General features: G+C 40.6%; 1 protein-coding gene across 3 annotated transcripts in view; it reads left to right on the plus strand.

Annotated features, from left to right (window-relative positions):
• Positions 1-24,879, plus strand: part of adcy2b (adenylate cyclase 2b (brain)) — a 122,112-nt gene that overhangs the window by 39,545 nt on the left and 57,688 nt on the right. For all 3 annotated transcript variants that reach the window (XR_009061871.1, XM_057827897.1, XM_057827898.1), the window contains exons 3-9: positions 1,560-1,721; positions 2,339-2,488; positions 7,617-7,765; positions 14,377-14,488; positions 18,432-18,559; positions 18,958-19,116; positions 23,916-24,048. Coding sequence is in view for 2 of the 3 variants with exons in the window: in XM_057827897.1 (XP_057683880.1) it covers positions 1,560-1,721; positions 2,339-2,488; positions 7,617-7,765; positions 14,377-14,488; positions 18,432-18,559; positions 18,958-19,116; positions 23,916-24,048 (993 nt within the window). In the remaining variant the exon portion in view is untranslated. The remainder of the gene's footprint in view (positions 1-1,559; positions 1,722-2,338; positions 2,489-7,616; positions 7,766-14,376; positions 14,489-18,431; positions 18,560-18,957; positions 19,117-23,915; positions 24,049-24,879) is intronic.

Genomic DNA, 24,879 nt, shown 5'->3' on the forward strand with positions numbered 1-24,879 from the left:
TAATGTCCCACTTCTGCTTTACTTCCGCTTTACATTGCGACGTCACGGTCTAAAAATAGCATACGTGCATAAGCGAATGTACTATTTAGGCGAAGTAGGCGATCGCCCTCGGTCCCAACCAGTAGGGGGCCCCAACCAGCTGCCCTTGCCCCAACGAGCAAGGGCTTGGGCCACTGGAGCCAGCAGCACCCCCAATTATTCGTCATGTATAATTATTTCAGCATACCAAACAAACAAATAACAAAACAAAAAAGAAAGCCATTTGAATGCTGCATTTATATTATCTCTCCCCCCCACACACGCACTACAATGGACTATTCCAAGACGACGGACTGAGTATCAGTCGCTTGGCTTTGCTTAGCTCCGTTTAGCATTGCTTAGATGTTCGTTAGCTTCACCTAGCTCTCCCGCGTTTTTTACCCCACTAAGCTTGCTATTTTTACAGCTCACTTGGTACTTTGCACGTTGGCTATCGTTTATTTCGAATACATGAGCGAACGTGCTCTCCATGAGAGCCAAAGTGCAGTGAGGGAGAAGTTGAGAACAGGCTGCTAATGCCTCTTTTAACTTTCTTCTTCTTCTTCTTCACACCGAACATAAAATACACGACAGCACACCCTGTGGCTAAACAATGCAGTACACTTCCAATCAGTCATACAATAACACTCAACAGCTGGTTAACAGCATTTGCTAACGATAAAAAAATTAAACCTATTAGTGACAACACAAGCAATGACGAAGAATGTTTTTTTACGGAGTGTAAAGCTTTCGGTTGGCGGTTTAGCAAACGTACCTCTGGTGAACATTTTAAAATAAAAGCACGTCATGTTCGTCATATAAATAACGATTTGTGGAGTTAATCCCACATACTTCAGAATTAATATTATAATATGTTGAGTAAATACTACAGAATACAGATTCTACACTACGAATAGCTTTCAAATGACACTGTTTATGACAAATATGATTGGCAATGAATAATTATTATAATTATTGTACAACTATTATGTACTATAATAATAATGTTAGAATTTTTTCTTTTTTAATTGTTTTGAATAATGTTGGAAAGGCAACATCAGTTTTCTGAATCTGTTTACTATCCATTCTTTTGCACTAGTAAATGCTATCAGCATTTAACCTCATTGTTTATTCGTGATTAATTATCGGTATTTACATGATTATTAGTATTTTAATAAAGAATTTAAGTGTTCCAAAATGGTTTTGTGAATTAATAAGTGTCAACAAAAATTTCATTGATAAATTAGTACAAAAAAAAAAAAAATTATTAGATTAGTCGACTACTCGTAAAACCAGTCGGCTGATTAATCAGGAGAAAATTTGTCGTTTAGGACAGCCCTAGTGTACTGGAAAATATTTCCTCCACACCCTTCTCACCTTTTTAACCCCTGACCCATGAAGAGGGCCCCTGGATATGTTTGCCTTAGGCCCCAAAATTGCCAAGTCCGCCACTGCATGCGTGCGGTACGCCATTGTAGACTTATGTCAGGTTAAAAAAAATATATGTTACGCAGATGCCGTAACCTGTTTGTCCTCCACAGGTCTCCTTCTTCCTGTTCATCGTTTTTGTGGTCTACACCATGCTGCCCTTCTCTATGAAATGGGCCATCATGGCCAGCGCCTTTACCTGTTTGTCACACACCGTCACCCTCAGCATCTGCTTGGCGTCCACCGCCAAGGACTTGGAAGCACTCGTCTGGCAGGTGAGTTGTTAGCTTATAGACGTGCAATCCATTTCGACTGGGAGGGCTGGCAGCGATCATTCGCTGCCAGCCTCTCCCAGTCGAAATGGATTGGACGTCTATCACAGTCAATAGAATTACACTGAAGTGAGCAGATCAAGTTGCTCAAAAGTCAAGTACCACTCTACTTAACCGAGCTAAGCCCATAAATAGTGCAGCTTCCGGCTACTTGGCGTGTACAGAACAAAAACTAATTACGGTGAATTATGTCCACTTTTCTAAACTAGACATATTCGGAGCCAAAAGAGTACGGGGGTAAATGCTGTAATGTCTCCATAAATACACTGAATAAGCCCAGAGATGTAGGAAAATGTCATGGATGGCCAGACTTTCACATAGCGATGCCCAAGTCGTGCACTAGCAAACTCGTCGCCCGTGGCTAGAAGACCAAAGGACAGCCAATTGATATGCAAGGCCACAGTTTAAAGAGCCTGAGGTCGACACAGTGTTGGAAAAGCTCGCTTGAAGTATTCGCTCTTATCTGGTTTTCCAAGGTAATCATGTAGGCGGTTATGAGGGTGGGAAACATGCGTCAACTCCCTGTGTATTTAGAAATGTTGTTTTCTCTCTGTGTGCAGATTCTGGCCAATGTGATCATCTTTACCTGTGGTAACTTAGCGGGGGCGTACCATAAGCACCTGATGGATGTCGCCATCAAACAGACCTATCAAGACACCTGCAACTGCATCAAGTCCCCCATCAAGCTGGAGTTTGAGAAACACCAGCAGGTATTGAACGTCACTCGCCGTCAATGGCAAATAACGCTGTTACATAACGGCGTTATTTTTTCAGTAACGGGGGTAATCTAACTAATTATTTTTTCCGCCGTAACAAAGCCGTTACCGTTACTGACGGTCAAAAGCGGTGCGTTACTTACTTTGAATAAAGTGAAGAAACTAACAGCCGTAGCGAGTCTACTCTGCTCTGTTTATTTGTCATCCATGACTTGGGGTGCCTTCAGGTTCATGGCAATGAAAATAGTAAACACACATAGCTAGGGATGGGAATTGATAGGATTTTTACGATTCTGATTCCATTATCGATATTGCTTAACGATTCGATTCTTTATCGATTCTCTTATCGATTCTAATTTGGGGAAAAAGAAGAACAAACGTTTTGATTGGCATCGAGTTTGTTTAATCAGAAGTCACAACCTTACAAACTCACAACGAGGTCAAAAGAGGCCCAAAGCCTCAATATTAACTGTGGCAATAAGTGGAAAATGCACAAAAATGTGTAACATTTTACTGAAACATTTTTCTAATAGAAAGAAAAAATATTGGTATATATTGGCATATAGGTTTTTGGTCTGCCGTTGGCAATATGTGTTAAACTTGCAGGGGTCCCCAAACTTTTTCCTGTGAGGGCCACATAACTTTTCCCTTCTCTGATGAGGGGCCGGGGTCAGTTTGTAACAGAAAAAGTGTGACGATTGCAGGAGTGCCTAAATGTAAAAAATTATTGTTTTTCAGAAAGCCACAGTCAAATAACCCTTTCTGGATTCTTCACGGAACAAAAGTAAATAAAATAAAAATAATAATATAATATAATAATAATTAATAATAATAAAACTGTTAATCAAACAGATAATAGCCAAATAACCCTCTCTGAGTTCTTCACAGAAAAGTCCACACTATTGAGAAAAAAAAAATTTCAAAATGCTCTCTGGTATTGTTCAGGGGGCCGGACCAAATGTCGAACCCGCGGGCCGTAGTTTGCGGACCCCTGTTAAAGTATATTATTTACCAGTATATTGAAATGCATGCCTTTTAGTTTTTATGGTGCTTTCACGCTCAAGTGGGGGCGCCCTTGCACTTCCTCACGCAAAGAAGAACGCGCTCACGTGAAGAAGAGCGCGCTTACACGCGAAGAAGAAGAAATGCCGCATCCGAGCGAGTTAGTGAGAGAGGGAAGGACTGCTACGACCCTACGTTCTTTGTTAATGTTTGTAAATATCTACAGAGGCAATGCCTGTATGTATCATCTTTTGTGTTGTTGTTGTGTGTTTCCACTCACGATCGGACACTTAAATCCAGTTGTGTAGTGGTTTGAACGATGCGCTAATGCTAGCAAACGCATGCTAACCGTTTTGTTATTACTGAATTAGTAGCTAATCATCGCTGATTTGCGTTGATGCAAACCTGTTTGTTATTGTGGACGAAATTGATTTGTTTCATTTCTATTTTTAGTTTCACTCTTCAAGTGATGGTTCAATAAAGTCAGCAAATTATACCAACGTCTTCTGTATCGTCATTTCGGAGTTTAGCTAGCTGTATAGCTGTCTCGGTGAGGACAGTGCACTGCAGTCTATTCCCTCCCGATGCAGTTATCTCCACCTTGCAATGACTGCAAGTCGTTTTGTTGTAATTTTTCCTCGTGAAGTGAAGACACACTTTCGAGCGTTTGAACCTAGTGCTGTCATTGTTATGTTAACGGCTGCAATGCTTGTGCTAAACCATCGTAACCTTTCATTTTCACCCTCTTTCCTGGTGAAGTGTAGCCAAACTTTGGAGCGGGTGGTTCTTGGCGCCATGCTAGTTTGATGCGTCTGCACAACAAGACAGTCACGACGCCATATGCGTCTTTAGGAATCGTTAAAGGGATCATTAAGGCTTTTTCATTGTGATGTCGAGGCCTCGAAACACTAGGAACCGGTTCGGAATTGGAATCGGATTTTGATTCCCATCCCTACACATAGCCTACCTTTGCAAGAACGATAGTTGCCGTTTGATACGGTCATAATGTGCAGGTCCTGCACCCATCTGCAGCAAAACTGTTCATAGCTTTGTAGCTATTTGTAATTTTGGAATCGCTGATGAGTTCAGTAACATACACCAAACAATAAATACAGCAGAAAGTCCATTCGCGTAATTGTGGAAGCCCATCCACATCTTTACTCCATTTGTCTTCGGCTTGCTCGTAAGGGTCAACATTGTTCACATCCTTAAGTTTGATCACATTTCTGTTCTTCGCCTTAGTAACGAGTTTGTCTCTTTATCGAACTGGCAAGTTAAAGTTTAATATCCCGCGAGCCAGACCTGCTTCCAATATGGCTGCGTTGTTGTCAAATCTCACGTGATCCCCCATTCTGTCACGTAAACGCTCGAGCCTAATAGCGCACGTACAGTGGGGAGAACAAGTATTTGATACACTGCTGATTTTGCTGGTTTTCCCACTTGCAAGCCATGTAGACGTCTGTAATTTGTATCATAAGTTCTCTTCAACTGTGAAGGAAGGAATCTAATACAAAAATCCAGAAAATCATATTGTATAATTTTTAAATAATAAACTTGTATTTAAATGCATGAAATAAGCATTTGATACATTACCAACTAGTAAACATTTCAGCTCTTAGTTCTTTTTTAAGAACCCCTCCTGTTCTCCACTCATTACCGGAAGTAACTGCACCTGTTTGAACTTGTTACCTGTATAAAAGACACCTGTTCACATGCTCAAACAAACTCCGACCTCTCAACAATCGCCAAGACCAAAGAGCTGTGTGAGGACATCAGGGATAAAATAATAGACCTACACAAGGCTGGGATGGGCTACAGGAAAATAAGCAAGCAGCTTGATAAGAAGGTAACAACTGTTGGAGCGATTATTAGAAAATGGAAGAAGTTCAAGTTGTCTGTCAATCTGCCTCGTTCTGGGGCTCCATGCAAGATCTCACCTCATGGGGCATCACTGATCATGAGGAAGGTGAGGGATCAGCCCAGAACTACATGGCAGGACCTTGTCAATGACCTGAAGAGAGCTGGAACCACAGTCTCGAATAAACCATCATAAACACATTACGCCGTCATGGATTAAAATCCTACAGCGCACGCAAGATCCCGCTGCTGAAGCCAGTGCATGTCCAGACACGTCTGAAGTTTGCCAATGACCATCTGGATGATCCAGAGGGGCAATGGGAGAAGGTCATGTGGTCGGATGAGACCAAAATTGAACTTTTTGGTCTAAACTCGGCTCGTCGTGTTTGGAGGAAAAAGAAGGATGAGTACAACCCCAAGAACACCATCCCAACCGTGAAACATGGAGGAGGAAACATCATTTTTTGGGGCTGCTTCTCTGCCAAGGGTACAGGACGACTGCACCGTGTTGAGGGGAGGATGGATGGGGCTATGTATCGCCAGATCTTGGCTAACAACCTCCTTCCTTCAGTGAGAGCCCTGAAGATGGGTCGTGGCTGGGTCCTCCAGCATGACAACGACCCAAAGCACACAGCCAAGGCAACTCAAGAGTGGCTCCGTAAGAAGCATCTTAAGGTCCTGGAGTGGCCTAGCCAGTCACCAGATCTGAACCCGACAGAAAATCTATGGAGGAAGCTGAAAGTCCGTGTTGCCCGGCAGCAGCCCCGAAGCCTGAAGGCTCTGGAGAAGATCTGCATGGAGGAGTGGGCCAAAATCCCTGCTGCAGTGTGTGCAAACCTTGTCAAGGACTACAGGAAACGTTTGGTATCTGTAATAGCAAACAAAGGTTTCTGTACCAAATATTAAGTTCGATTTTTGTGATGTATCAAATACTTATTTCATGCAATTAAATGCAAATTTATTATTTAAAAATCATACAACGTGATTTTCTGTTTTTTTGTATTAGATTCTGTCCCTCACAGTTGAAGAGAACTTATGATACAAATTACAGACCTCTACATGCTTTGCAAGTGGGAAAACCAGCAAAATCAGCAGTGTATCAAATACCTCTTCTCCCCACTGTATATATATTTTTTGCAATTAATTGCATCAATCTATTGCTCGATAATCACAGTTAATTAATTCTAGAAAATGTGCATTTCCTTCTGGTTCCTTCTGTAAAATCAAATGAGTTACGTTTCTTGGAGTTAATCTGACTCATTTGTTAAAAGTTTACAAGGTAAAATAACTTTAATCATAACTTTAATCATAATCACTCATCCAATACAAATTGATTGACTCTCACTGTCGATGGCAGTGAATGAGTTAAGGTTGGGTAAAGTTAGTTTTGTTATTTCTCCGTAATTACCATATAGAAAAAGGCTTAATTCACTGACATTTGCTTGACATTAAAATCTTGACATTCACTATTCCTTTCAGACTGAGAAATGGCACATAACAGCTCAAATTATTAATTGAGAGTACACTCACTTGGGATTACTTATGACTAGCCATCCATTTTTCATTGAGCTTGTCCTCATGAGGGTCACGGGTGAGCTGGAGTTTATCCCAGCTGCACTTTGGACTGATCGGCTGTCAACTGTAATTCACACTCACATTCAACTCATGAAACAGGTGAAGATTTTGACGCCCATCTGTTCACAATACACGGATTCCAATGTAAAAGCCAAATGGCACACCATCCCGTTCATTACCTACCACTGACTGAACATCACTTTGGTCCATTTGTCAAACATGCTCGTAATAACAGCGGAGTGCAGTGAAGCGGGTGTTGAAGCTGCCTATTTTTGGTTCAGCCCGCCGCCCCGCAACCTCTCAATCTTGTTAATTTTCTGCCGTGGTTTACGAAACGAGCCCGTGGTGTGAGTGAACGGTGTAATGACCCTCTGCGCTTGGAGCCGCATTTGTGAGTCACACCCCCTAAGGTGAATACCCGGTCACACACACACGTGTTCGAAACATCAGCTTGAAACACCTAATGTGCATTCTACTAAATGGAAGTACCTCCACCCCCCAAAAACAGCACTTTTAGTGGTTACACAACAGTTACAGTCATGAAAAAACTGACCTCAGTGCAGCGTGGCAGAACGGCGGATGTTTTCCGCATGCTGTGCAGATTTAATGCGCCAAACACACAATAAAAAAAAAAAAAGTTGAGTTGCATTACTTTGAGAAAGTACTTTTGTGCTGTCTCTCCACATAGGAGCGGTTGCTCTTGTCGCTGTTGCCGTCTCACATTGCCCGAGTGATGAAAGCCGAGATCATCCAGCGACTTCAGGGGCCCAAGTTCGGCCGCACCGAGAGTGGCAACAACTTCCACAACCTCTACGTGCAGAGGCACACCAATGTCAGGTGACTCGTTTTTCTTCTATCTCCCCTCTGCTCTTTATTGCGACTATGAAATTACACCACCCCCTCTCCTCGCTCTTCATTGTCTTCTTTTGTCGTCCGACCTGCTCTCACATCTCTTCGATCATCTACTATTATTTCCTTACAGCCATCCCTTTTTTCCCTGTATTTTTCCACTCTCTCCTTCCAATCGTCTTATTCCTATTGTTGCCATGGACAATATCAAATCAGAGTTAATCCGCCGTCATTGTACGTTGGGGTCACTTTGTCAACCCCCCTCCACCCATTTTCATGTATAAAACCAAGCCGAATACAATCACTCAGGCTTATCGTGAGAGACTCTTCTAGGAATGTCCTTTAGCAACCAGATTTCCTAAACAAGAGAAAAATATGACAATGTCCGTAAGTGATCTTCAAGTGTGTGTGTGTATGTATAATCGCACACTGTTTTTATCACAAGGTTAAGTCAATGGAAAGTGGTGTTCAAAAGAGACCATTTAAATTTTTAAAAGTACATTATAGCGTCTGTACTTGCTATAGTATAAGGAAAAGGAATGAAAAAAATAAAGGTTAAGCATTCTTGCTTGGCAGTTGAAGTGTACTGTTACAATTGTTATTGTAGTTAAAAGCACACTGGGACCGTGTGCATTTTTGTGTGAGACCAAGATTGAGCTTTTTGGCAACAAACACTCTAAGTGGGTCTGGCGTGCCACGAAAGATGCGCATGCTGAAAAGCACCTCATACCCACTGTGAAGTATAGGCGTGGGTCAGTGATGCTGTGGGGCTGTTTCGCTTCCAAAGGCCCTGGGAACCTTGTTAGGGTGCATGGCATCATGAATGCTTTGAAATACCAGGACATTTTAAATCAAAATCTGTTGCCCTCTGCCCGAAAGCTGAAGATGGGTCGTCACTGGGTCTTTCAGCAAGACAATGTCCCTAAACATATGGCCAAATCTACACAGAAATGGTTCACCAGACACAAAATCAAGCTCCTCCCATGGCCATCTCAGTCCCCAGACCTTGTTTTGTTGGCAAAAGGGGGTTGTACAAAGTATTAATACCAGGGGTGCTAATAATTGTGACACACATTATTTGATGTCAAATAATTTTTTCTTTATGTGGGATTTTTTTCCCCACTGAATGAATGCACTTGTATTGAAGGTTGGATTTTTCTTTTTTTTTCCATTAAGGTCCCATATTATTTGAATTTAAAAAATTATTAGAAGCTGACACTATTCTTCAGTGGTTCACATCCTATTTACATGATAGGGATTTCTTTGTGTCAATCGGAAACTATCAGTCAGAACGAACCAAATTCGCGTGTGGAGTCCCTCAAGGGTCAATTCTTGGATCACTCTTATTTAACATCTATATGCCTCCATTAGCTCAGATAATGGAACAGTATGACATCTCCTATCACGCCGATGCAGATGACACACAACTGTACATTTCTGTGTCCCCACATGATTATAGTCCCTTAGTCTCCCTGAGTAAATGCATTCATCAAATCAATGAATGGATGTGCCAGAATTTTCTCCAGTTAAATGTGGAGAAGACAGAGGTGATCATTTTTGGGCCAAAAAAGGAAAGGTCAAAGATAAGCAGCCAACTTAGCACAATGTCACTTACAGCTACAAATAAGTCAGAAACCTGGGCGTAATTATTGACTCAGACCTCAAATTTGATAGCCATCTAAAGTCCGTCACTAAATCCGCTTATTACCACCTAAAAAATATAACCAGAATTAAGGGGCTTCTGACACAACAAGACATGGAAAAACTTATGCATGCATTCATTTTCAGCAGATTGGACTATTGCAACGGTATATTTACAGGTCTTGGTAAAAAATCAGTCAGGAAGCTGCAGCTAGTACAGAATGCTGCAGCCAGAGTCCTCACAAATACAAGGAAGCTGGACCACATTACACCGGTTTTGAAATCGCTACACTGGCTTCCAGTGAGTCAAAGGATAGACTATAAAATACTACTGCTCGTCAACAAAACACTTAATGGCCTTGGACCAAAATACATGCTTGACTTGTTAGATTCCTATGAGACATCCAGACCCCTAAGGTCGTCTGGAACCGGTCTTCTGCATGTTCCAAGAACAAGAACCAAGCAGGGTGAGGCAGCATTTAGTTATTATGCTCCTCACCTCTGGAACAAGTTACCCGAACCTCTGAAGTATGCTCAAACTGTTAGCTCTTTTAAATCAGGGCTAAAAACGCTTTTGTTTAGCACTGCATATCCATAACTGTCTATATATTTCAATCTACCTGCTTTCTATTCCTCTTGTGCTTATCTCCATTGCTGATTTCAATTATTATTAGGTGTAGTAGTTTTTGTTTTATTTTTTATTTTTGTTTTATTTGTATTTATTTATTTTTATTCTGTGATTAGGTGCAATCTTTTGTCTTGGTTTTTACGTTGTATTGATTTAAATGTGATTTTTATGATCTTATGTGATGTAAAGCACTTTGAATTGCCTCGTGTTGAATTGTGCTATATAAATAAATTTGCCTTGCCTTGCCTTTGCCTAAAAAAACGCATCTTTTTCAGGGGTGCCAATAATTATGGAGGGCTCTGTAAGTATTGGAACGTTGCTATTTTGCAAGTTCTCCCACATTGAAATAAATAATAATAATAAATGTAAAAATAAAAATAGTGGGGTCTGAACTTTTCATCGTAGATGCTTTTCCACTGTGAGAGAGATAATAAAAAAATGAAAAATCCAGAAATCACAATGCATTATCTTTTAACAATTTATTAGTGTGATACAGCTGCAAATAAGTATTTGACAACTGTCTATCAGCTAGAATTCAGACCCTGAAAGACCTGTTAGTCCGCCTATTATAAGTCCACCTCAACTCCATGTATTAACCTGAATCAGATGCACTTGTTTGAGGTCGATAGCAGCGAAAAGACACTTGTCTACCCCATACAATCAGTAAGACTCAAACTTGTAACATGGCCAACACCAAAGAGCTGTCTAAAGACACCAGAGACAAAATTGTACACCTCCACAAGGCTGGAAAGGGCTATGGAGCAATTGCCAAGCAGCTTTGTGCAAAAAGGTCCCTGCTTGGAGCAATCATTAGAAAATGGAAGAAGTTAAACATAATGGTCAATCTCAATCGGAGTGGAGTCCCATGTAAGATTTCACCTCATGTGGGCGAAATAATCCTAATAAAGATGAGGAATCAGCCCAAAACTACATGACAGGAGTTGGTCAATGACCTGAAAAGAGCTGGGACTGTTGTTTCCAAGGTTACTGTTTGTAATGCATTAAGACGTCATTGTTTGAAATCATGCACAGCACGGAAGGTTCCCCTGCTTAAGCAACTCAAGGTCAGTCTTAAGTTTGCCTATGACCATTTGGATGATGCAGAGGAGTCATGGGAGCAAGTTTTGTGGTCAAATGAGAGCAAAATAGAACTTTTGGGTCGTAATTGTAATGTGGTCGTAATGTTTGGAGGAAGAAGAATGATGAGTACTATCCCAAGAACACCATCCCTACTTTGAAGCATGGAGGTGGTAGCATCATGCTTTGAGGTGTTTTGCTGCGCATGGGACAGAACGAGTGTACTGTGTTAAAGAGAGGATGACTGCGGCCCTGTATTGTGAGATTCTTGGGAACAACCTTCGTTCCTTCAGTCAAAGCATTGAAGATGGGTCTTGGCTAGGTCTTCCAACATGACAATGACCTGATACACACAGTCAGGAAAACCCAGGAGTGGCGCCGTGAGAAGCATATCAAGGTTCTAGCATGGCCTAGCCATTCTCCAGACCTAAACCCAATAGAAAACTTTTGGAGGTAGCTCAAACTCTGTGTTTCTCAGCGACAGCCCAGAAACCTCACTGATCTTGAGAAGATCTGTGTGAAGGAGTGGGCCAAGATCCCTCCTGCAGTGTGTGCAAACATGGTGAAAAACTACAGAAAACGTTTGACCTCTGTAATTGCAAACAAAGGCTATTGTACCAAATATTAACATTTGTTTTCTCAGATGTTCAAATACTTATTTGCAGCTGTATCACACAAATAAATCGTGAAAAAAATCATATGCTGTGATTTCTGGATTTTTCTTTTTATATTATCTCTCTCACAGTGGTCATGCTCCTACGATGAAAATTTCAGACCCCTCCATGATTTCTAAGTGGGAAAAATTGCAAAATAGCAGGGTGTTCAGATACTTATTTTCTTCAATGTATATTAGACTACTATTAAAAAGACTAAGTTGCCTACAAATACATAATGAGCCTTCATGATTAAATGTTTGTAATTTTCCCTGCAGTGAAACCTATAGAGAATGACACATCATGTGACTACTCTTTTGTACGATGCCGCTTCAAGTTTAATTTCATTACAATATTAATGAATTAGAAGAATGTTTGTGTCATGTTTGTCATCTTACAGGAACCATATTAAAAATATACACTCACCGGCCACTTTATTAGGTACACCATGCTAGTAACTGGTTGGACCCCCTTTTACCTTCAGAACTGCCTCAATTCTTCGTGGCATAGATTCAACAAGGTGCTGGAAGCATTCCTCATAGAGTTTGGTCTATATTGACATGATGGCATCACACAGTTGGTGCAGATTTGTCGGCTGCACATCCATGATGCGAATCTCCCGTTCCACCACATCCCAAAGATGCTCTATTGGATTGACATCTGGCGACTGTGGAGGCCATTTGAGTACAGTGAATTCATTGTCATGTTCAAGAAACCAGTCTGAGATGATTCCAGCTTTATGACATGGCGCATTATCCTGCTGAAAGTAGCCATCAGAAGTTGGGTACATTGTGGTCATAAAGGGATGGACATGGTCAGCAACAATACTCAGGTAGGCTGTGGCATTCCAACGATGCTCAATTGGTACCAAGGGGCCCAAAGAGTGCCAATATTCCCCACACCGTTACACCACCACCAGCAGCCTGAACTGTTGATACAAGGCAGGATGGATCCATGCTTTCATGTTGTTGAAGCCAAATTCTGACCCTACCATCCAAATGTCGCGGCAGAAATCGAGACTCATCAGACTAGGCAACGTTTTTCCAATCTTCTATTGTCCAATTTCGATGAGCTTGTGCAAATTGTAGCCTCAGTTTCCTGTTCTTAGCTGAAAGGAGTGGCACCCGGCGTGGTCTTCTGCTGCTGTAGCCCATCTGCCTCAAAGTTCGACGTATTGTGCGTTCAGAGATGCTCTTCTGCCTACCTTGGTTGTAACAGGTGGTTATTTGAGTCACTGTTGCCTTTCTATCAGCTCGAACCAGTCTGGCCATTCTCCTCTGACCTCTGGCATCAACAAGGCATTTCCGCCTACAGAACTGCCACTCAATGGATAGTTTTTCTTTTTCGGACCATTCTCTGTAAACCCTAGAGATGGTTGTGCGTGAAAATCCCAGTAGATCAGCAGTTTCTGAAATACTCAGACCAGCCCTTTTGGCACCAACAACCATGCCACGTTCAAAGTCACTCAAATCACCTTTCTTCCCCATACTGATGCTCGGTTTAAACTGCAGGAGATTGTCTTAAACCATGTCTACATGCCTAAATGCACTGAGTTGCCGCCATGTGATTGGCTGATTAGAAATTAAGTGTTAACGAGCAGTTGGACAGGTGTACCTAATAAAGTGGCCGGTGAGTGTATATATCCACCATCATTTTCCACGGAGGTTGCTGACCCCCCAAACTAGAAGTATGGCCCGGCGTTGCTTGAGTTTGTACAACGTGAATGCAATACGACCGAAAGGCTGATAAAACATATTTTCTTTAGAGATGCAGCTGTAATGTATTATAGTAAAAGGACACCATAAAGGGGTTAATGTGCAATCGCTTTTCCATCTCTGTGTACAGGATTGTGTCAAGCGACTTGGAGAAGAATGAGAGACTGTTTTTATGTTTCACACTTGCTGCTCTCGTGCCCCATACACCAAACGACTCCAAAAAACATCATCTCTATTGAACAGAAAACACCAGAACATAACAACGGCAACCACCACTCTCAGTTATGGTTGGCACAACTACCTATGAACCACTGCGGGCGTAACACATAATATGTAAAATTCACTAAAGTATGAATATCCAGTTTAAATTAATCCCTTCGTAATATTGCAGAAAATTGTGCATTTTTTTAAACCCAGCGTATCATCACATGAAAGCGTAAAGTTTGAAAGCCAGCTGCGACATTGCAATCGCAAGAGACGCGTCTTTTGCCCAAAAGACGGTGCTGTCGCCGCCACAATCAGAGATTTTCTATGCTAATTTTTGGAGTTTTGAATTAATTATCCGCACTACATGGAGGCCTACAGAGATCAAACCCATCTAAGAACACTCCCAGAAACATAAAGGATAATTGTGTAAAATGTTGTCAAAATCCGCGCAGCCGTATCGGAGTCTATAGGGAACGAACACACACACACAAAGTTCCATTTATATGTAAATATAGATATAGATCTTTTTCCACTCAGTATCAGTAGTAATGTGGGGTTTGCTGTCTAAATCAATGGAGTGGAAGCTATTACGCCCAAGTCAATTTAAGTATGTACTTAGACGGATAAAGATTAATGATGTAATGTCTGAAGATTTCTGTTTGTTGCTGAATCTTGCAGTATTCTTTATGCTGACATCGTGGGCTTCACCAGGCTGGCCACTGATTGCGCTCCAGGGGAACTTGTGCATGTGCTCAATGAACTCTTTGGAAAGTTTGACCAGATCGCAAAGGTATTGTCACCTCCTTAATTGAAATGATCCATCCATTTATTTTCCATATCCGCTTCAGATAATTAGAAACCGAATCAGATCCTATCAGATCAGGTAGTCATTTATTAGAGGGAAAAGTTTTATCCAAGGTAAAAATACAGTCTGATTTTCAAAGGTGGCAGACATTTAAAGTCGTGTTTTCGTTTCTTGGATACTTTTTTTGTTTGCAAGTAAGAGATAAGTCATGCGTGAAATAATGCTTTGTTTCTCATTTCATGCCGCCTGATCTCCTCTGAGAAAAATCTGTTTAATTATAAATAACAAGAAAAGAGTCTGTCCTGCTCTGTCAATCAAATGAAGGTCAATCAATAGCTCTTTTCTCCCGTCCCACGGCCACTCGCGGCCCCCCAAGACACGTGGGCCGATGGCTTTTAGCAGCGAGAGCATACGTGAGTTGAGTCAGCCTCTCGATGCTTTGTGCCCGCCGATGGATTATATAAGACCGGTCCAGCCACGAGCTAGTAATGTGTTACGTGTGGGGATACAGGATGTTTGTGTGGAAAGCAGTGATTCTAAAAGTGTGATATTAAATACTTTTAAAAAGTGTGTTAGGATGAATGAGAGCATACTTGACTTTTGTTACCTGTTAACGTGGATATTTTACTTCCATTGCCATCAATGGACCTATCTTTAAGCCCTGTCCCCTTGTAAAACTAAAAAAAAAAAAAAAAAAAAAAAAGAATTTCATCTAGAAGCAGACAGAGAGGGTTGCAGTATGCAGTGGAGTGCTACAGTGCCCTCCATAATTATTGGCACCCCTGTTTTTTAGCTTCTAATATTTTTTTATTCAAATAATATGGGACCTTAATGGAAAAAAAGAGAGAAATCCAAGGGTTAGGGTTAGGGTCACACAAAAATATACACGGTCCCAGACTTCAACTGGGACCGTTTGCTTTAGACCGATGAGACCAAGATTGAGCTTTTTTGGCAACAAACACTCTAAGTGGGTCTGACGTGCCACGAAAGATGCGCATGCTGAAAAGCACCTCATACCCACTGTGAAGTATGGGGGTGGGTCAGTGATGCTGTGGGGTTGTATCGCTTCCAAAGGCCCTGGGAACCTTGTTAGGGTGCATGGCATCATAAATGCTTTGAAATACCAGGACATTTTGAATCAAAATCTGTTGCCCTCTGCCCGAAAGCTGAAGATGGGTTGTCACTGGGTCTTTCAGCAAGACAATGACCCTAAACATATGGCCAAATCTACACAGAAATGGTTCACCAGACACAAAATCAAGCTCCTCCCATGGCCATCTCAGTCCCCAGACCTTGTTTTGTTGGCAAAAGAGGGTTGTAGTACAAAGTATTAACACCAGGGGTGTTAATAATTGTGACACACATTATTTAATGTCAAATATTTTTTTCTTTATGTGGGATTTTTCCCCCACTGAATGAATGCACTTGTATTGAAGGTTGGATTTTTCTCTTTTTTTCCATTAAGGTCCCATATTATTTGAATAGAAAAAAAAATATTAGAAGCTAAAAAACACATCTTTTTCAGGGGTGCCAATAATTATGGAGGGCACTGTACAAGACCACTGATAATCTCCCTCGATCTGGGGCTCCATGCAAGATCTCACCCCGTGGCGTCAATGATAACAAGAACGCTGAGCAAAAATCCCAGAACTACAAGGGGGACCTAGTGAATGACCTACAGAGAGCTGGGACCACAGTCACAAAGGGTACTATCAGTAACACAATGCGCCGCCAGGGACTCAGATCCTGCACTGCCAGACGTGTCCCCCTGCTCAAGAAAGTACACGTCCAGGCCTGTCTGCGGTTCGCTCGAGCGCATTTGGATGATCCAGAAGAGGACTGGGAGAATGTGTTATGGTCAGATGAAACCAAAATAGAACTTTTTGGTAGAAACACAGGTTCTCGTGTTTGGAAGAGAAAGAATACTGAATTGCATCCGAAGAACACCATACCCACTGTGAAGCATGGGGCTGGAAACATCATGCTTTGGGGCTGTTTTTCTGCAAAGGGACCAGGACGACTGATCTGTGTAAAGGAAAGAATGAATGGGGCCATGTATCGAGAGATTTTGAGTGAAAATCTCCTTCCATCAGCAAGGGCATTGAAGATGAGACGTGGCTTGGTCTTTCAGCATGACAATGATCCCAAACACACAGCCAGGGCAACAAAGGAGTGGCTTCGTAAGAAGCATTTCAAGGTCCTGGAGTGGCTTAGCCAGTCTCCAGATCTCAACTCCATAGAAAATTTGTGGAGGGAGTTGAAAGTCCGCGTTGCCCAATGCTAGCCCCAAAACATCACTGCTCTAGAGGAGATCTGCATGGAGGGATGGGCCAAAATACCAGCAATAGTGTGTGAAGAATTACAGAAAATGTTTGGCCTCCGTTATTGCCAACAAAGGGTACATAACAAAGTATTGAGATGAACTTTTGGTATTGACCAAATACTTATTTTCCACCATGATTTGCAAATAAATTCTTTAAAAATCAAGCAATGTGATTTTCTGTTTGTTGTTTTTTTTTTTCACATTCTGCCTCTCATGGTTGAGGTTTACCCATGTTGACAATTACAGGCCTCTCTAATATTTTCAATTGACTAAATACTTATTTGCCCCACTGTATTGTTCTATCAGACACAACAGTTCTTTTGGTTTATAATACAGCAGTTTATTTTATAGAAATGTGCAAGAGCACAAACTGCTTTTTCAGCCTTGTCTGTGTTTTCGGCCATATGCCTTTATATGTGTCAAGTGTGATTTTTAGGTTCAACTTAAAGTTGTAGAACCTGTATAAACTACAAATTAAAGATGCCGATCGATCGGGTCCGATCACGTCATTTTCAAAGTATCGGAATCGGCAAAAAAATATCAGACATGCCTTTTTTTTTAACATATATATACATATACAACATATATATATACAGTGGGGAGAACAAGTATTTAATGGGTTTTCCCATTGGCAGTGTATCAAGTACTTGTTCTCCCCACTGTATTTTTTAATTAAATTGTTTTCTAATTGTATCTCACGTTACAGACAAAATGTCTTACACTCATCCAGAGTCTTTAGTTTTGGCTTAAAGCAGGGCTATCAAATTTATCGCATTAACGGGGTAATTAATTTTTTTAAAATGAATCACGTTAAAATATTTGACGCAATTAACGCTGCGCTGCACGACCCACTCACGCATTGTCGCGTTCAATCTATAATGGCGCCATTTTACCCATATATAGAGCTAAAAGGCAGCATAAAATGAGTAGAGTGGATTTTGGCAGTCTTTGGAGCCTGTTTTTAATTGGCTAAAGCCTTACAATCCCTCTCTCAACAATTAGAAATATGATGGGAAGCAATGTGGGGAAGCAAGGTGGCAATTGATCTTTTTCTTAACACCCTATGTTATTTCCCAATGCAGAGAAGATATATCAATTGGTGCCACTACGCACAGTCATGGCTGCACTTCCCATCATGCATTTGGGCAAAACAGTTAAATGGCTACAATATCATTTAATGAAAGCTCAACAAATACACTAGATGGCAATATTTAGTCACAATATACAAAGTCACAAGTCTTTCTATCCGTGGATCCCTCTCACAGAAATAAGGTTAATAATGTAAATGCCATCTTGATTTATTGTCAAAATAAACAAATACAGTACTTATGTACTGTATGTTGAATGTATATATTCATCCGAGTTTTATTCTTTTTTTTTCTTAATGCATTGCCAAAATGTATATGATCGGGAAAAATTATCGGGAATGATTGGAATTGAATCGGGAGCAAAAAAAAAAGCAATCGGTTCGGGAAATATCGGGATCGGCAGATACTCAAACTAAAACGATCGGGAGTAAAAAAAAACATGATCGGAACAACCTACTACAAATGCCCTATTCTTGACGTATCAATAAATACATTTTTCTCTATATATTTCCAACAGGAAAACGAGTGCATGCGAATCAAGATCCTGGGAGACTGTTATTACTGCGTTTCTGGTCTGCCGGAATCCTTGCCTCACCACGCCAGGAACTGTGTGAAGATGGGCTTGGATATGTGTGAGGCCATCAAGTAAAATACCAAATCTGTCTCACTCTTTTCCCCTCACACATACACGCTCACACACACATGCACGCGCCTGGCAGAACGGAGAAAAACAGTTGGTTTGAGCTCTGTTTTGAACTCTCAAGTAAACAAAATGTGAATGTATTATGATAAGCCTCCGCCTGGTCCAAGCAAATATTAATTACTTCAAATTAATGAAATAAGATTGTGTGGTATCATAAATCTGATTATGGAAATGAACCAACAAGTGTGTTACGTTGTTAATTTCTATTGCACAAAGTGTGTTGTTGTTAATTTCTATAGCACAGCATATTTTTTCATCAATAATTTTCAGTGAACCAAACTGTTTTTTGGGATGCAAGAGTACTGCTTCTTTAAAATGTGTACGTCGCATCTCACTTTAGGAAGGTTCGAGATGCCACCAGGGTCGACATCAACATGCGCGTGGGCGTTCACTCAGGGAACGTCCTGTGCGGCGTGATCGGCCTTCGCAAGTGGCAGTACGACGTGTGGTCACATGACGTGACCCTGGCCAATCACATGGAGGCGGGAGGTGTGCCAGGGTATGACACATGGCATGCAAGTCACACTAAATTAGGTGATGTAGGCGTGCTGGAGACATGGAAAGCAAAGGGAGGATTTTGAAAGGAAATAGATTCTGCTATTTTTAAGATAGTTTCTCACTAATATTTCATTGCCTGTGGTGTCTTCTGACCAGTGTTTGTTTTGGGCAGCATTTTTAATTTGTGTCTTAGTCTTTTAACCGAAAATACTTATTAGTCATATTTTAGTCATTTCAAAATGTTTTCGTAGTTTTAGTGGACAAAATCTCATACAAATTTCGTCTAGTTTTAGTCGACGGGTACTCAAATACGTTTTTGTCTGTAAAATTTAAATGTTTTAGTCCAAAAATAGATTTCCAACAATTTCGAAAGAACATAGACAGATGAGCACATTTTGTAGCATCTACAAGGACGACGCCAACTTTTTGATAATACACACTCCGCAGGGAAAGAAGTAACGTATTGGCCCGAATATAAGACAGTGTTTTTTGCATTGAAATAAGACTGAAAAAGAGGGGGGTCGTCTTATCTTCGCGGTCTAGACTTTATACCCATTCACGACGCTAGATGGCGCCAGATATCATTGAAGCGATGTTCTGTCATGATAGATCTCAGCTACTCTCAAGTTTAACCAATTTGTATATTATATTGCAATGTTTTTCCTGATTCAGATTTGTTTCAAAACTACAGTTGCAGTTAGACTTCACTTTGATGGTTAATACAGTTATTGCAATTTTGTTTTTTATCACAATAGATTGGTTTATTTACATTTCAAAAACCAGAAGCCATTCATTTACGAATGTGATTGCACTTTGGTTTACATATTTAAATGTTCAGATATTAAGATTTGAGTGAGGCAAAATAACATGCTTTTTCTGTCATGTATATTGTTATAATCATTTGTTTCAGATGTGTTGTCATTATTTTCTCTAAAAAAATGAACTTGGTGTTCAAAAAGTCTTTTTTCAAACTTGAGTCTTGAAAAAGAGGGGGTCGTCTTATAATCAGGGCCGCTTATATTCGGGCCAATACGGTACATTGTTTTCAATTAAACCGACCTAGAAGCCACGAACTTTATGTAATTAAAAAAGAACAGGGGTCGGGAAACTTTTTGGCTGAGAGAGCCATGAACACCACATGTGTCCGTGAGAGCCATAAAATATGTTTTAAAGTAAAAATACAAGTAATGTGACCATTTTATGTAATTTCAACACTTTTAAAGTACAATCAGTTTCTGAATTATTTTTAATAACATTGTTATGTTGTTGCTAGCCAATGATGAGTATTTACCATTAATGCGATTTCTGGTGCTGCATGGTTTTGCTGATGGCTTTGTAGTCTGGTTGATACTTGGTGAGGTTACGCTTCATGGAGGTGTTGAGAAAATTACAGTTCGTCTCTTTTCATGTTCACGAAAAAGCGCCACCAATCCTCTGTTTTTGCCCACCATGCAAGGAGCACCATCAGTGCACACTGAAACAAGTTTATCGATCAGTAGATTTTTTTCTTTAGCGAACTCAGTGAAAGACTTGAATAAATTCTCCCCTCTTGTTGTCCCTCTCATAGTCAAAACCTTGCAATCATGCTGAACTGGGATAAATTGCGTACGTGTGTTGACTCATCCAAAGCGAGTGAAAAAAAACAGTGCTGCATTTATATCCTTCACTCGCCTCAATTTGATTTGCCATCATGATGGTACGATCGTGAACAGTTCTTGCCGACAGAGGCATGTCTTTTATCCGTTTAATTATCTTTATCCGAAAAGTCGTCAAAAAGTTCATTGGCAACATCAAGCATGAATGCTTTGGCGTACTCCCCATCCGTGAATGGCTTCCCATTTCTCACAATTGCTAAAGCGCCAGCAAAGCTAATCGAATTCCAATCGCCTTGTTCAGGTCCAAACATGGAGTTGCCGCTGACTAGCTTGCACTCTTGATAGTAGCTCGTGACATGCTTTCTTCCTGCTGTCTCCCGCAGGATATTTCGATGCAAATGTAGTATGGCGGGTGTCGAAGTGCCGCTTTATATTTGACCTTTTCATAGATGCAATTTTATCATTGCATTTTAGACACACCGCAGAACCTGCTCTCTCCACAAAGGCATATTCCTCTGTCCATTCCTGCTGAAAAGTACGATACTCCTAGTCTTTTTTTCTTTTTGCCATCTTCTCAAAAGGGTTTCTAAAATTAGCTGACAACACGGAAAACAAAACCAAAAACGAGAGAAGTTCACTTGACGCACATCTGCATATCGGCCGATATTTTCGACAGCAAAATACGGCAACCCCACTTGAACAGTGCCTCATCTGCATTGCCTGTGCAATTGATAGATAAATAGATAGACACAACGACATGTACAGTGGGGCAAATAAGTATTTAGTCAACCACTAATTGTGCAAGTTCTCCCACTTGAAAATATTAGGGAGGCCTGTAATTGTCAACATGGGTAAACCTCAACCATGAAAGACAGAATGTGGGGAAAAAAAACAGAAAATCACATTGTTTGATTTTTAAAGAATTTATTTGCAAATCATGGTGGAAAATAAGTATTTGGTCAATACCAGAAGTTCATCTCGATACTTTGTTATGTACCCTTTGTTGGCAATAACGGAGGTCAAACGTTTTCTGTAACTCTTCACAAGCTTTTCACACACTGTTGCTGGTATATTGGCCCATTCCTCCATGCAGATCTCCTCTAGATCAGTGATGTTTTGGGGCTGTCGTTGGGCAACACGGACTTTCAACTCCCTCCACAGATTTTCTATGGGGTTGAGATCTGGAGACTGGCTAGGCCACTCCAGGACCTTGAAATGCTTCTTATGAAGCCACTCCTTTGTTGCCCTGGCTGTGTGTTTGGGATCATTGTCATGCTGAAAGACCCAGCCACGTCTCATCTTCAATGCCTTTGCTGATGGAAGGAGATTTTCACATGGCCCCATTCATTCTTTCCTTTACACAGATCAGTTGTCCTGGTCCTTTTGCAGAAAAACAGCCCCAAAGCATGATGTTTCCACCCCCATGCTTCACAGTGGGTATGGTGTTCTTCGGATGCAATTCTGTATTCTTTCTCCTCCAAACACGAGGACCTGTGTTTCTACCAAAAAGTCCTATTTTGGTTTCATCTGACCATAACACATTCTCCCAGTCCTCTTCTGGATCATTCAAATGCTCTCTAGCGAACCGCAGACGGGCCTAGACATGTACTTTCTTCAGCAGGGGGACACGTCTGGCAGTGCAGGATTTGAGTCCCTGGCGGCGCATTGTGTTACTGATAGTAGCCTTTGTTACTGTGGTCCCAGCTCTCTGTAGGTCATTCACTAGGTCCCCATGTGTGGTTCTGGGAGTTTTGCTCACCGTTCTTGTTATCATTTTGACGCCACGGGGTGAGATCTTGCATGGAGCCCCAAATCGAGGGAGATTATCAGTGGTCTTTTATGTCTTCCATTTTCTAATAATTGCTCCCACAGTTGATTTCTTTACACCAAGCGTTTTACCTATTGCAGATTCAGTCTTCCCAGCCTGGTGCAGGTCTACAATTTTGTCTATTGTGTCCTTTGACAGCTCTTTGGTCTTGGCTATAGTGGAGTTTGGAGTGTGACTGACTGAGATTGTGGACAGATGTCTTTTATACCGATAATGAGTTAAAACAGGTGCCATTAATACAGGTAACGAGTGGAGCCTCGTTAGACCTCGTTAGAAGAAGTTAGACCTCTTTGATAGCCAGAAATCTTGCTTCTTTGTAGGTGACCAAATACTTATTTTCCACTCTAATTTGGAAACAAATTCTTTAAAAACCAAACAATGTGATTTTCTGTTTTTTTTTTTTCTTCCACATTCTGTCTCTCATGGTTGAGGTTTACCCATGTTGACAATTACAGGCCTCTCCAATCTTTTCAAGTAGGAGAACTTGCACAATTAGTGTTGGACTAAATACTTATTTGCCCCACTGTATGTATGCTACTTTCCCACAAAAATTACTGCGAACCGGCTTTCTAGTCGTCGGTGACCGTCGCCGTTTCGCACAATGTGCAAAGGAGTACAACGAAACTTTTTTTTTTTTTTTCCTAAATAAAGATTTATCTGCAAGCCAGATGCAGCCGTCAAAAGAGCCAGATCTGGCTTGCAAGCCATAGTTTCCCGACCCTTGCTCTAGACTTAATGACCAGAAATGCCAAGTGGCTCTGCTAAAGACTGGCCAGTGTTTTAAAAGGAAGCTCGCCATTCTAAAACTAATGCTAATGTGAATGCTACACTAATGCTAGGAGTTACATTTAGCATCTGACGATTACTTAGCACATACCTCTAAACGCTGAAGCAACATTGCATATTTTCTCCTGCTAAGGTAAGAAAACAAATCTTACCGTGTTTCCAAACCAGCAAGACGGAACACAGCCTAGCTTGAGATACATCCTAAACGTCAGTGAGGAGAGTGGGAGAGAGGCGCAGCACATCTCATATGAGTGACACGGCTCAAACACTACTACGATGCAACCTACAACATGAAAATGTCACACCTTGTGAACAGAAACGACGCATTTTCGTCTCGTTGTCATCTCGTCAGACGAAAACTGGCATTCGTCTCGTTATGTTCTAGTCTCCCTAACCACGTTTTTACCCCGTCATCATGTTCGTTGATGAAATATTTCCGTTATCGTCACTGACGAAAACAACACTGCACATAACATTATAACACATAACTTCGGCATTATAATCCTTTTCTGCTTTAAGCAGAACATTATTGACATTTGAGGATAGTTGCAAATGTTAGGGATCAAAATAATGTGAGCTCGTGTTCTGCAGGAGGGTGCACATTTCTTCGGTGACTCTGGACTACCTGAAGGGCTCCTATAAGGTAGAGCCAGGAGACGGACAAAGTCGAGACTCTTACCTGAAAGAGCACGGAGTGGTCACCTTCCTGGTCATCAACCCCAAGGTGGGAAAAAACAATGACAGTAGATATGTTTTGTAAATTGTAAAGCCTTTCAGTGCCATTGACGATGATTCAACTGCTGTGAATTTATATTAGCTTGTCACTAGTAGAGGTCTGGGAGGGTTGGCCCGCTCACTGGGGAAAAAATTGTGTGCTCCAATACAGGCAAGGCAAATTTATTTATAAAGCACAATTCAACACAAGGCAATTCAAAGTGCTTCACATCACATGAAGATCATCAAAATCAGATTAAAATCAATTGAACGTAAAACCAAAGACAATCGAAATAGGAAATAAAATTATACATAAAAATCACATTTAATCACGAATAGAATAAAAAAATAAAAATAAAATAAAACAAATACTAGTGCTAATAATTGCAATCAGCAATGGAGATAAGCACAAGAGGAATAGAAAGTAGGCCTGAACGATATTAGAAAAAACTATTGCTGCGATTTTTTTGGGGGGTTGCAATATATTGCGATATTATATTGCGATATTTAAAAAAATAATATATATACATATATATATATATATATATATATATATATATATATATTTTTTTTTTTTTTGCATTGGAAAAAGATACATATTATACATATATTAGACATTTTTTTTCAAAAATTTCCCCCTAAAATATGCTTTAAAAAATGTATATGGCTAACTTTAAAAAATGATTCACTCGCATATTTTAAATTTTTAAACAAATCACGTCACAATGAAAAATATAGCATCTGTAAAAAAAAGTCATGGATATCTACCACATAACTTTCGCTAAATAATATTTTTTTGTTACTGTCGCATTTTCCCTGCTATGTTAGATAATATAACTCA

This window comes from Corythoichthys intestinalis, chromosome 22, assembly GCF_030265065.1.
Source record: "Corythoichthys intestinalis isolate RoL2023-P3 chromosome 22, ASM3026506v1, whole genome shotgun sequence".
Lineage (NCBI taxonomy): Eukaryota > Metazoa > Chordata > Actinopteri > Syngnathiformes > Syngnathidae > Corythoichthys > Corythoichthys intestinalis.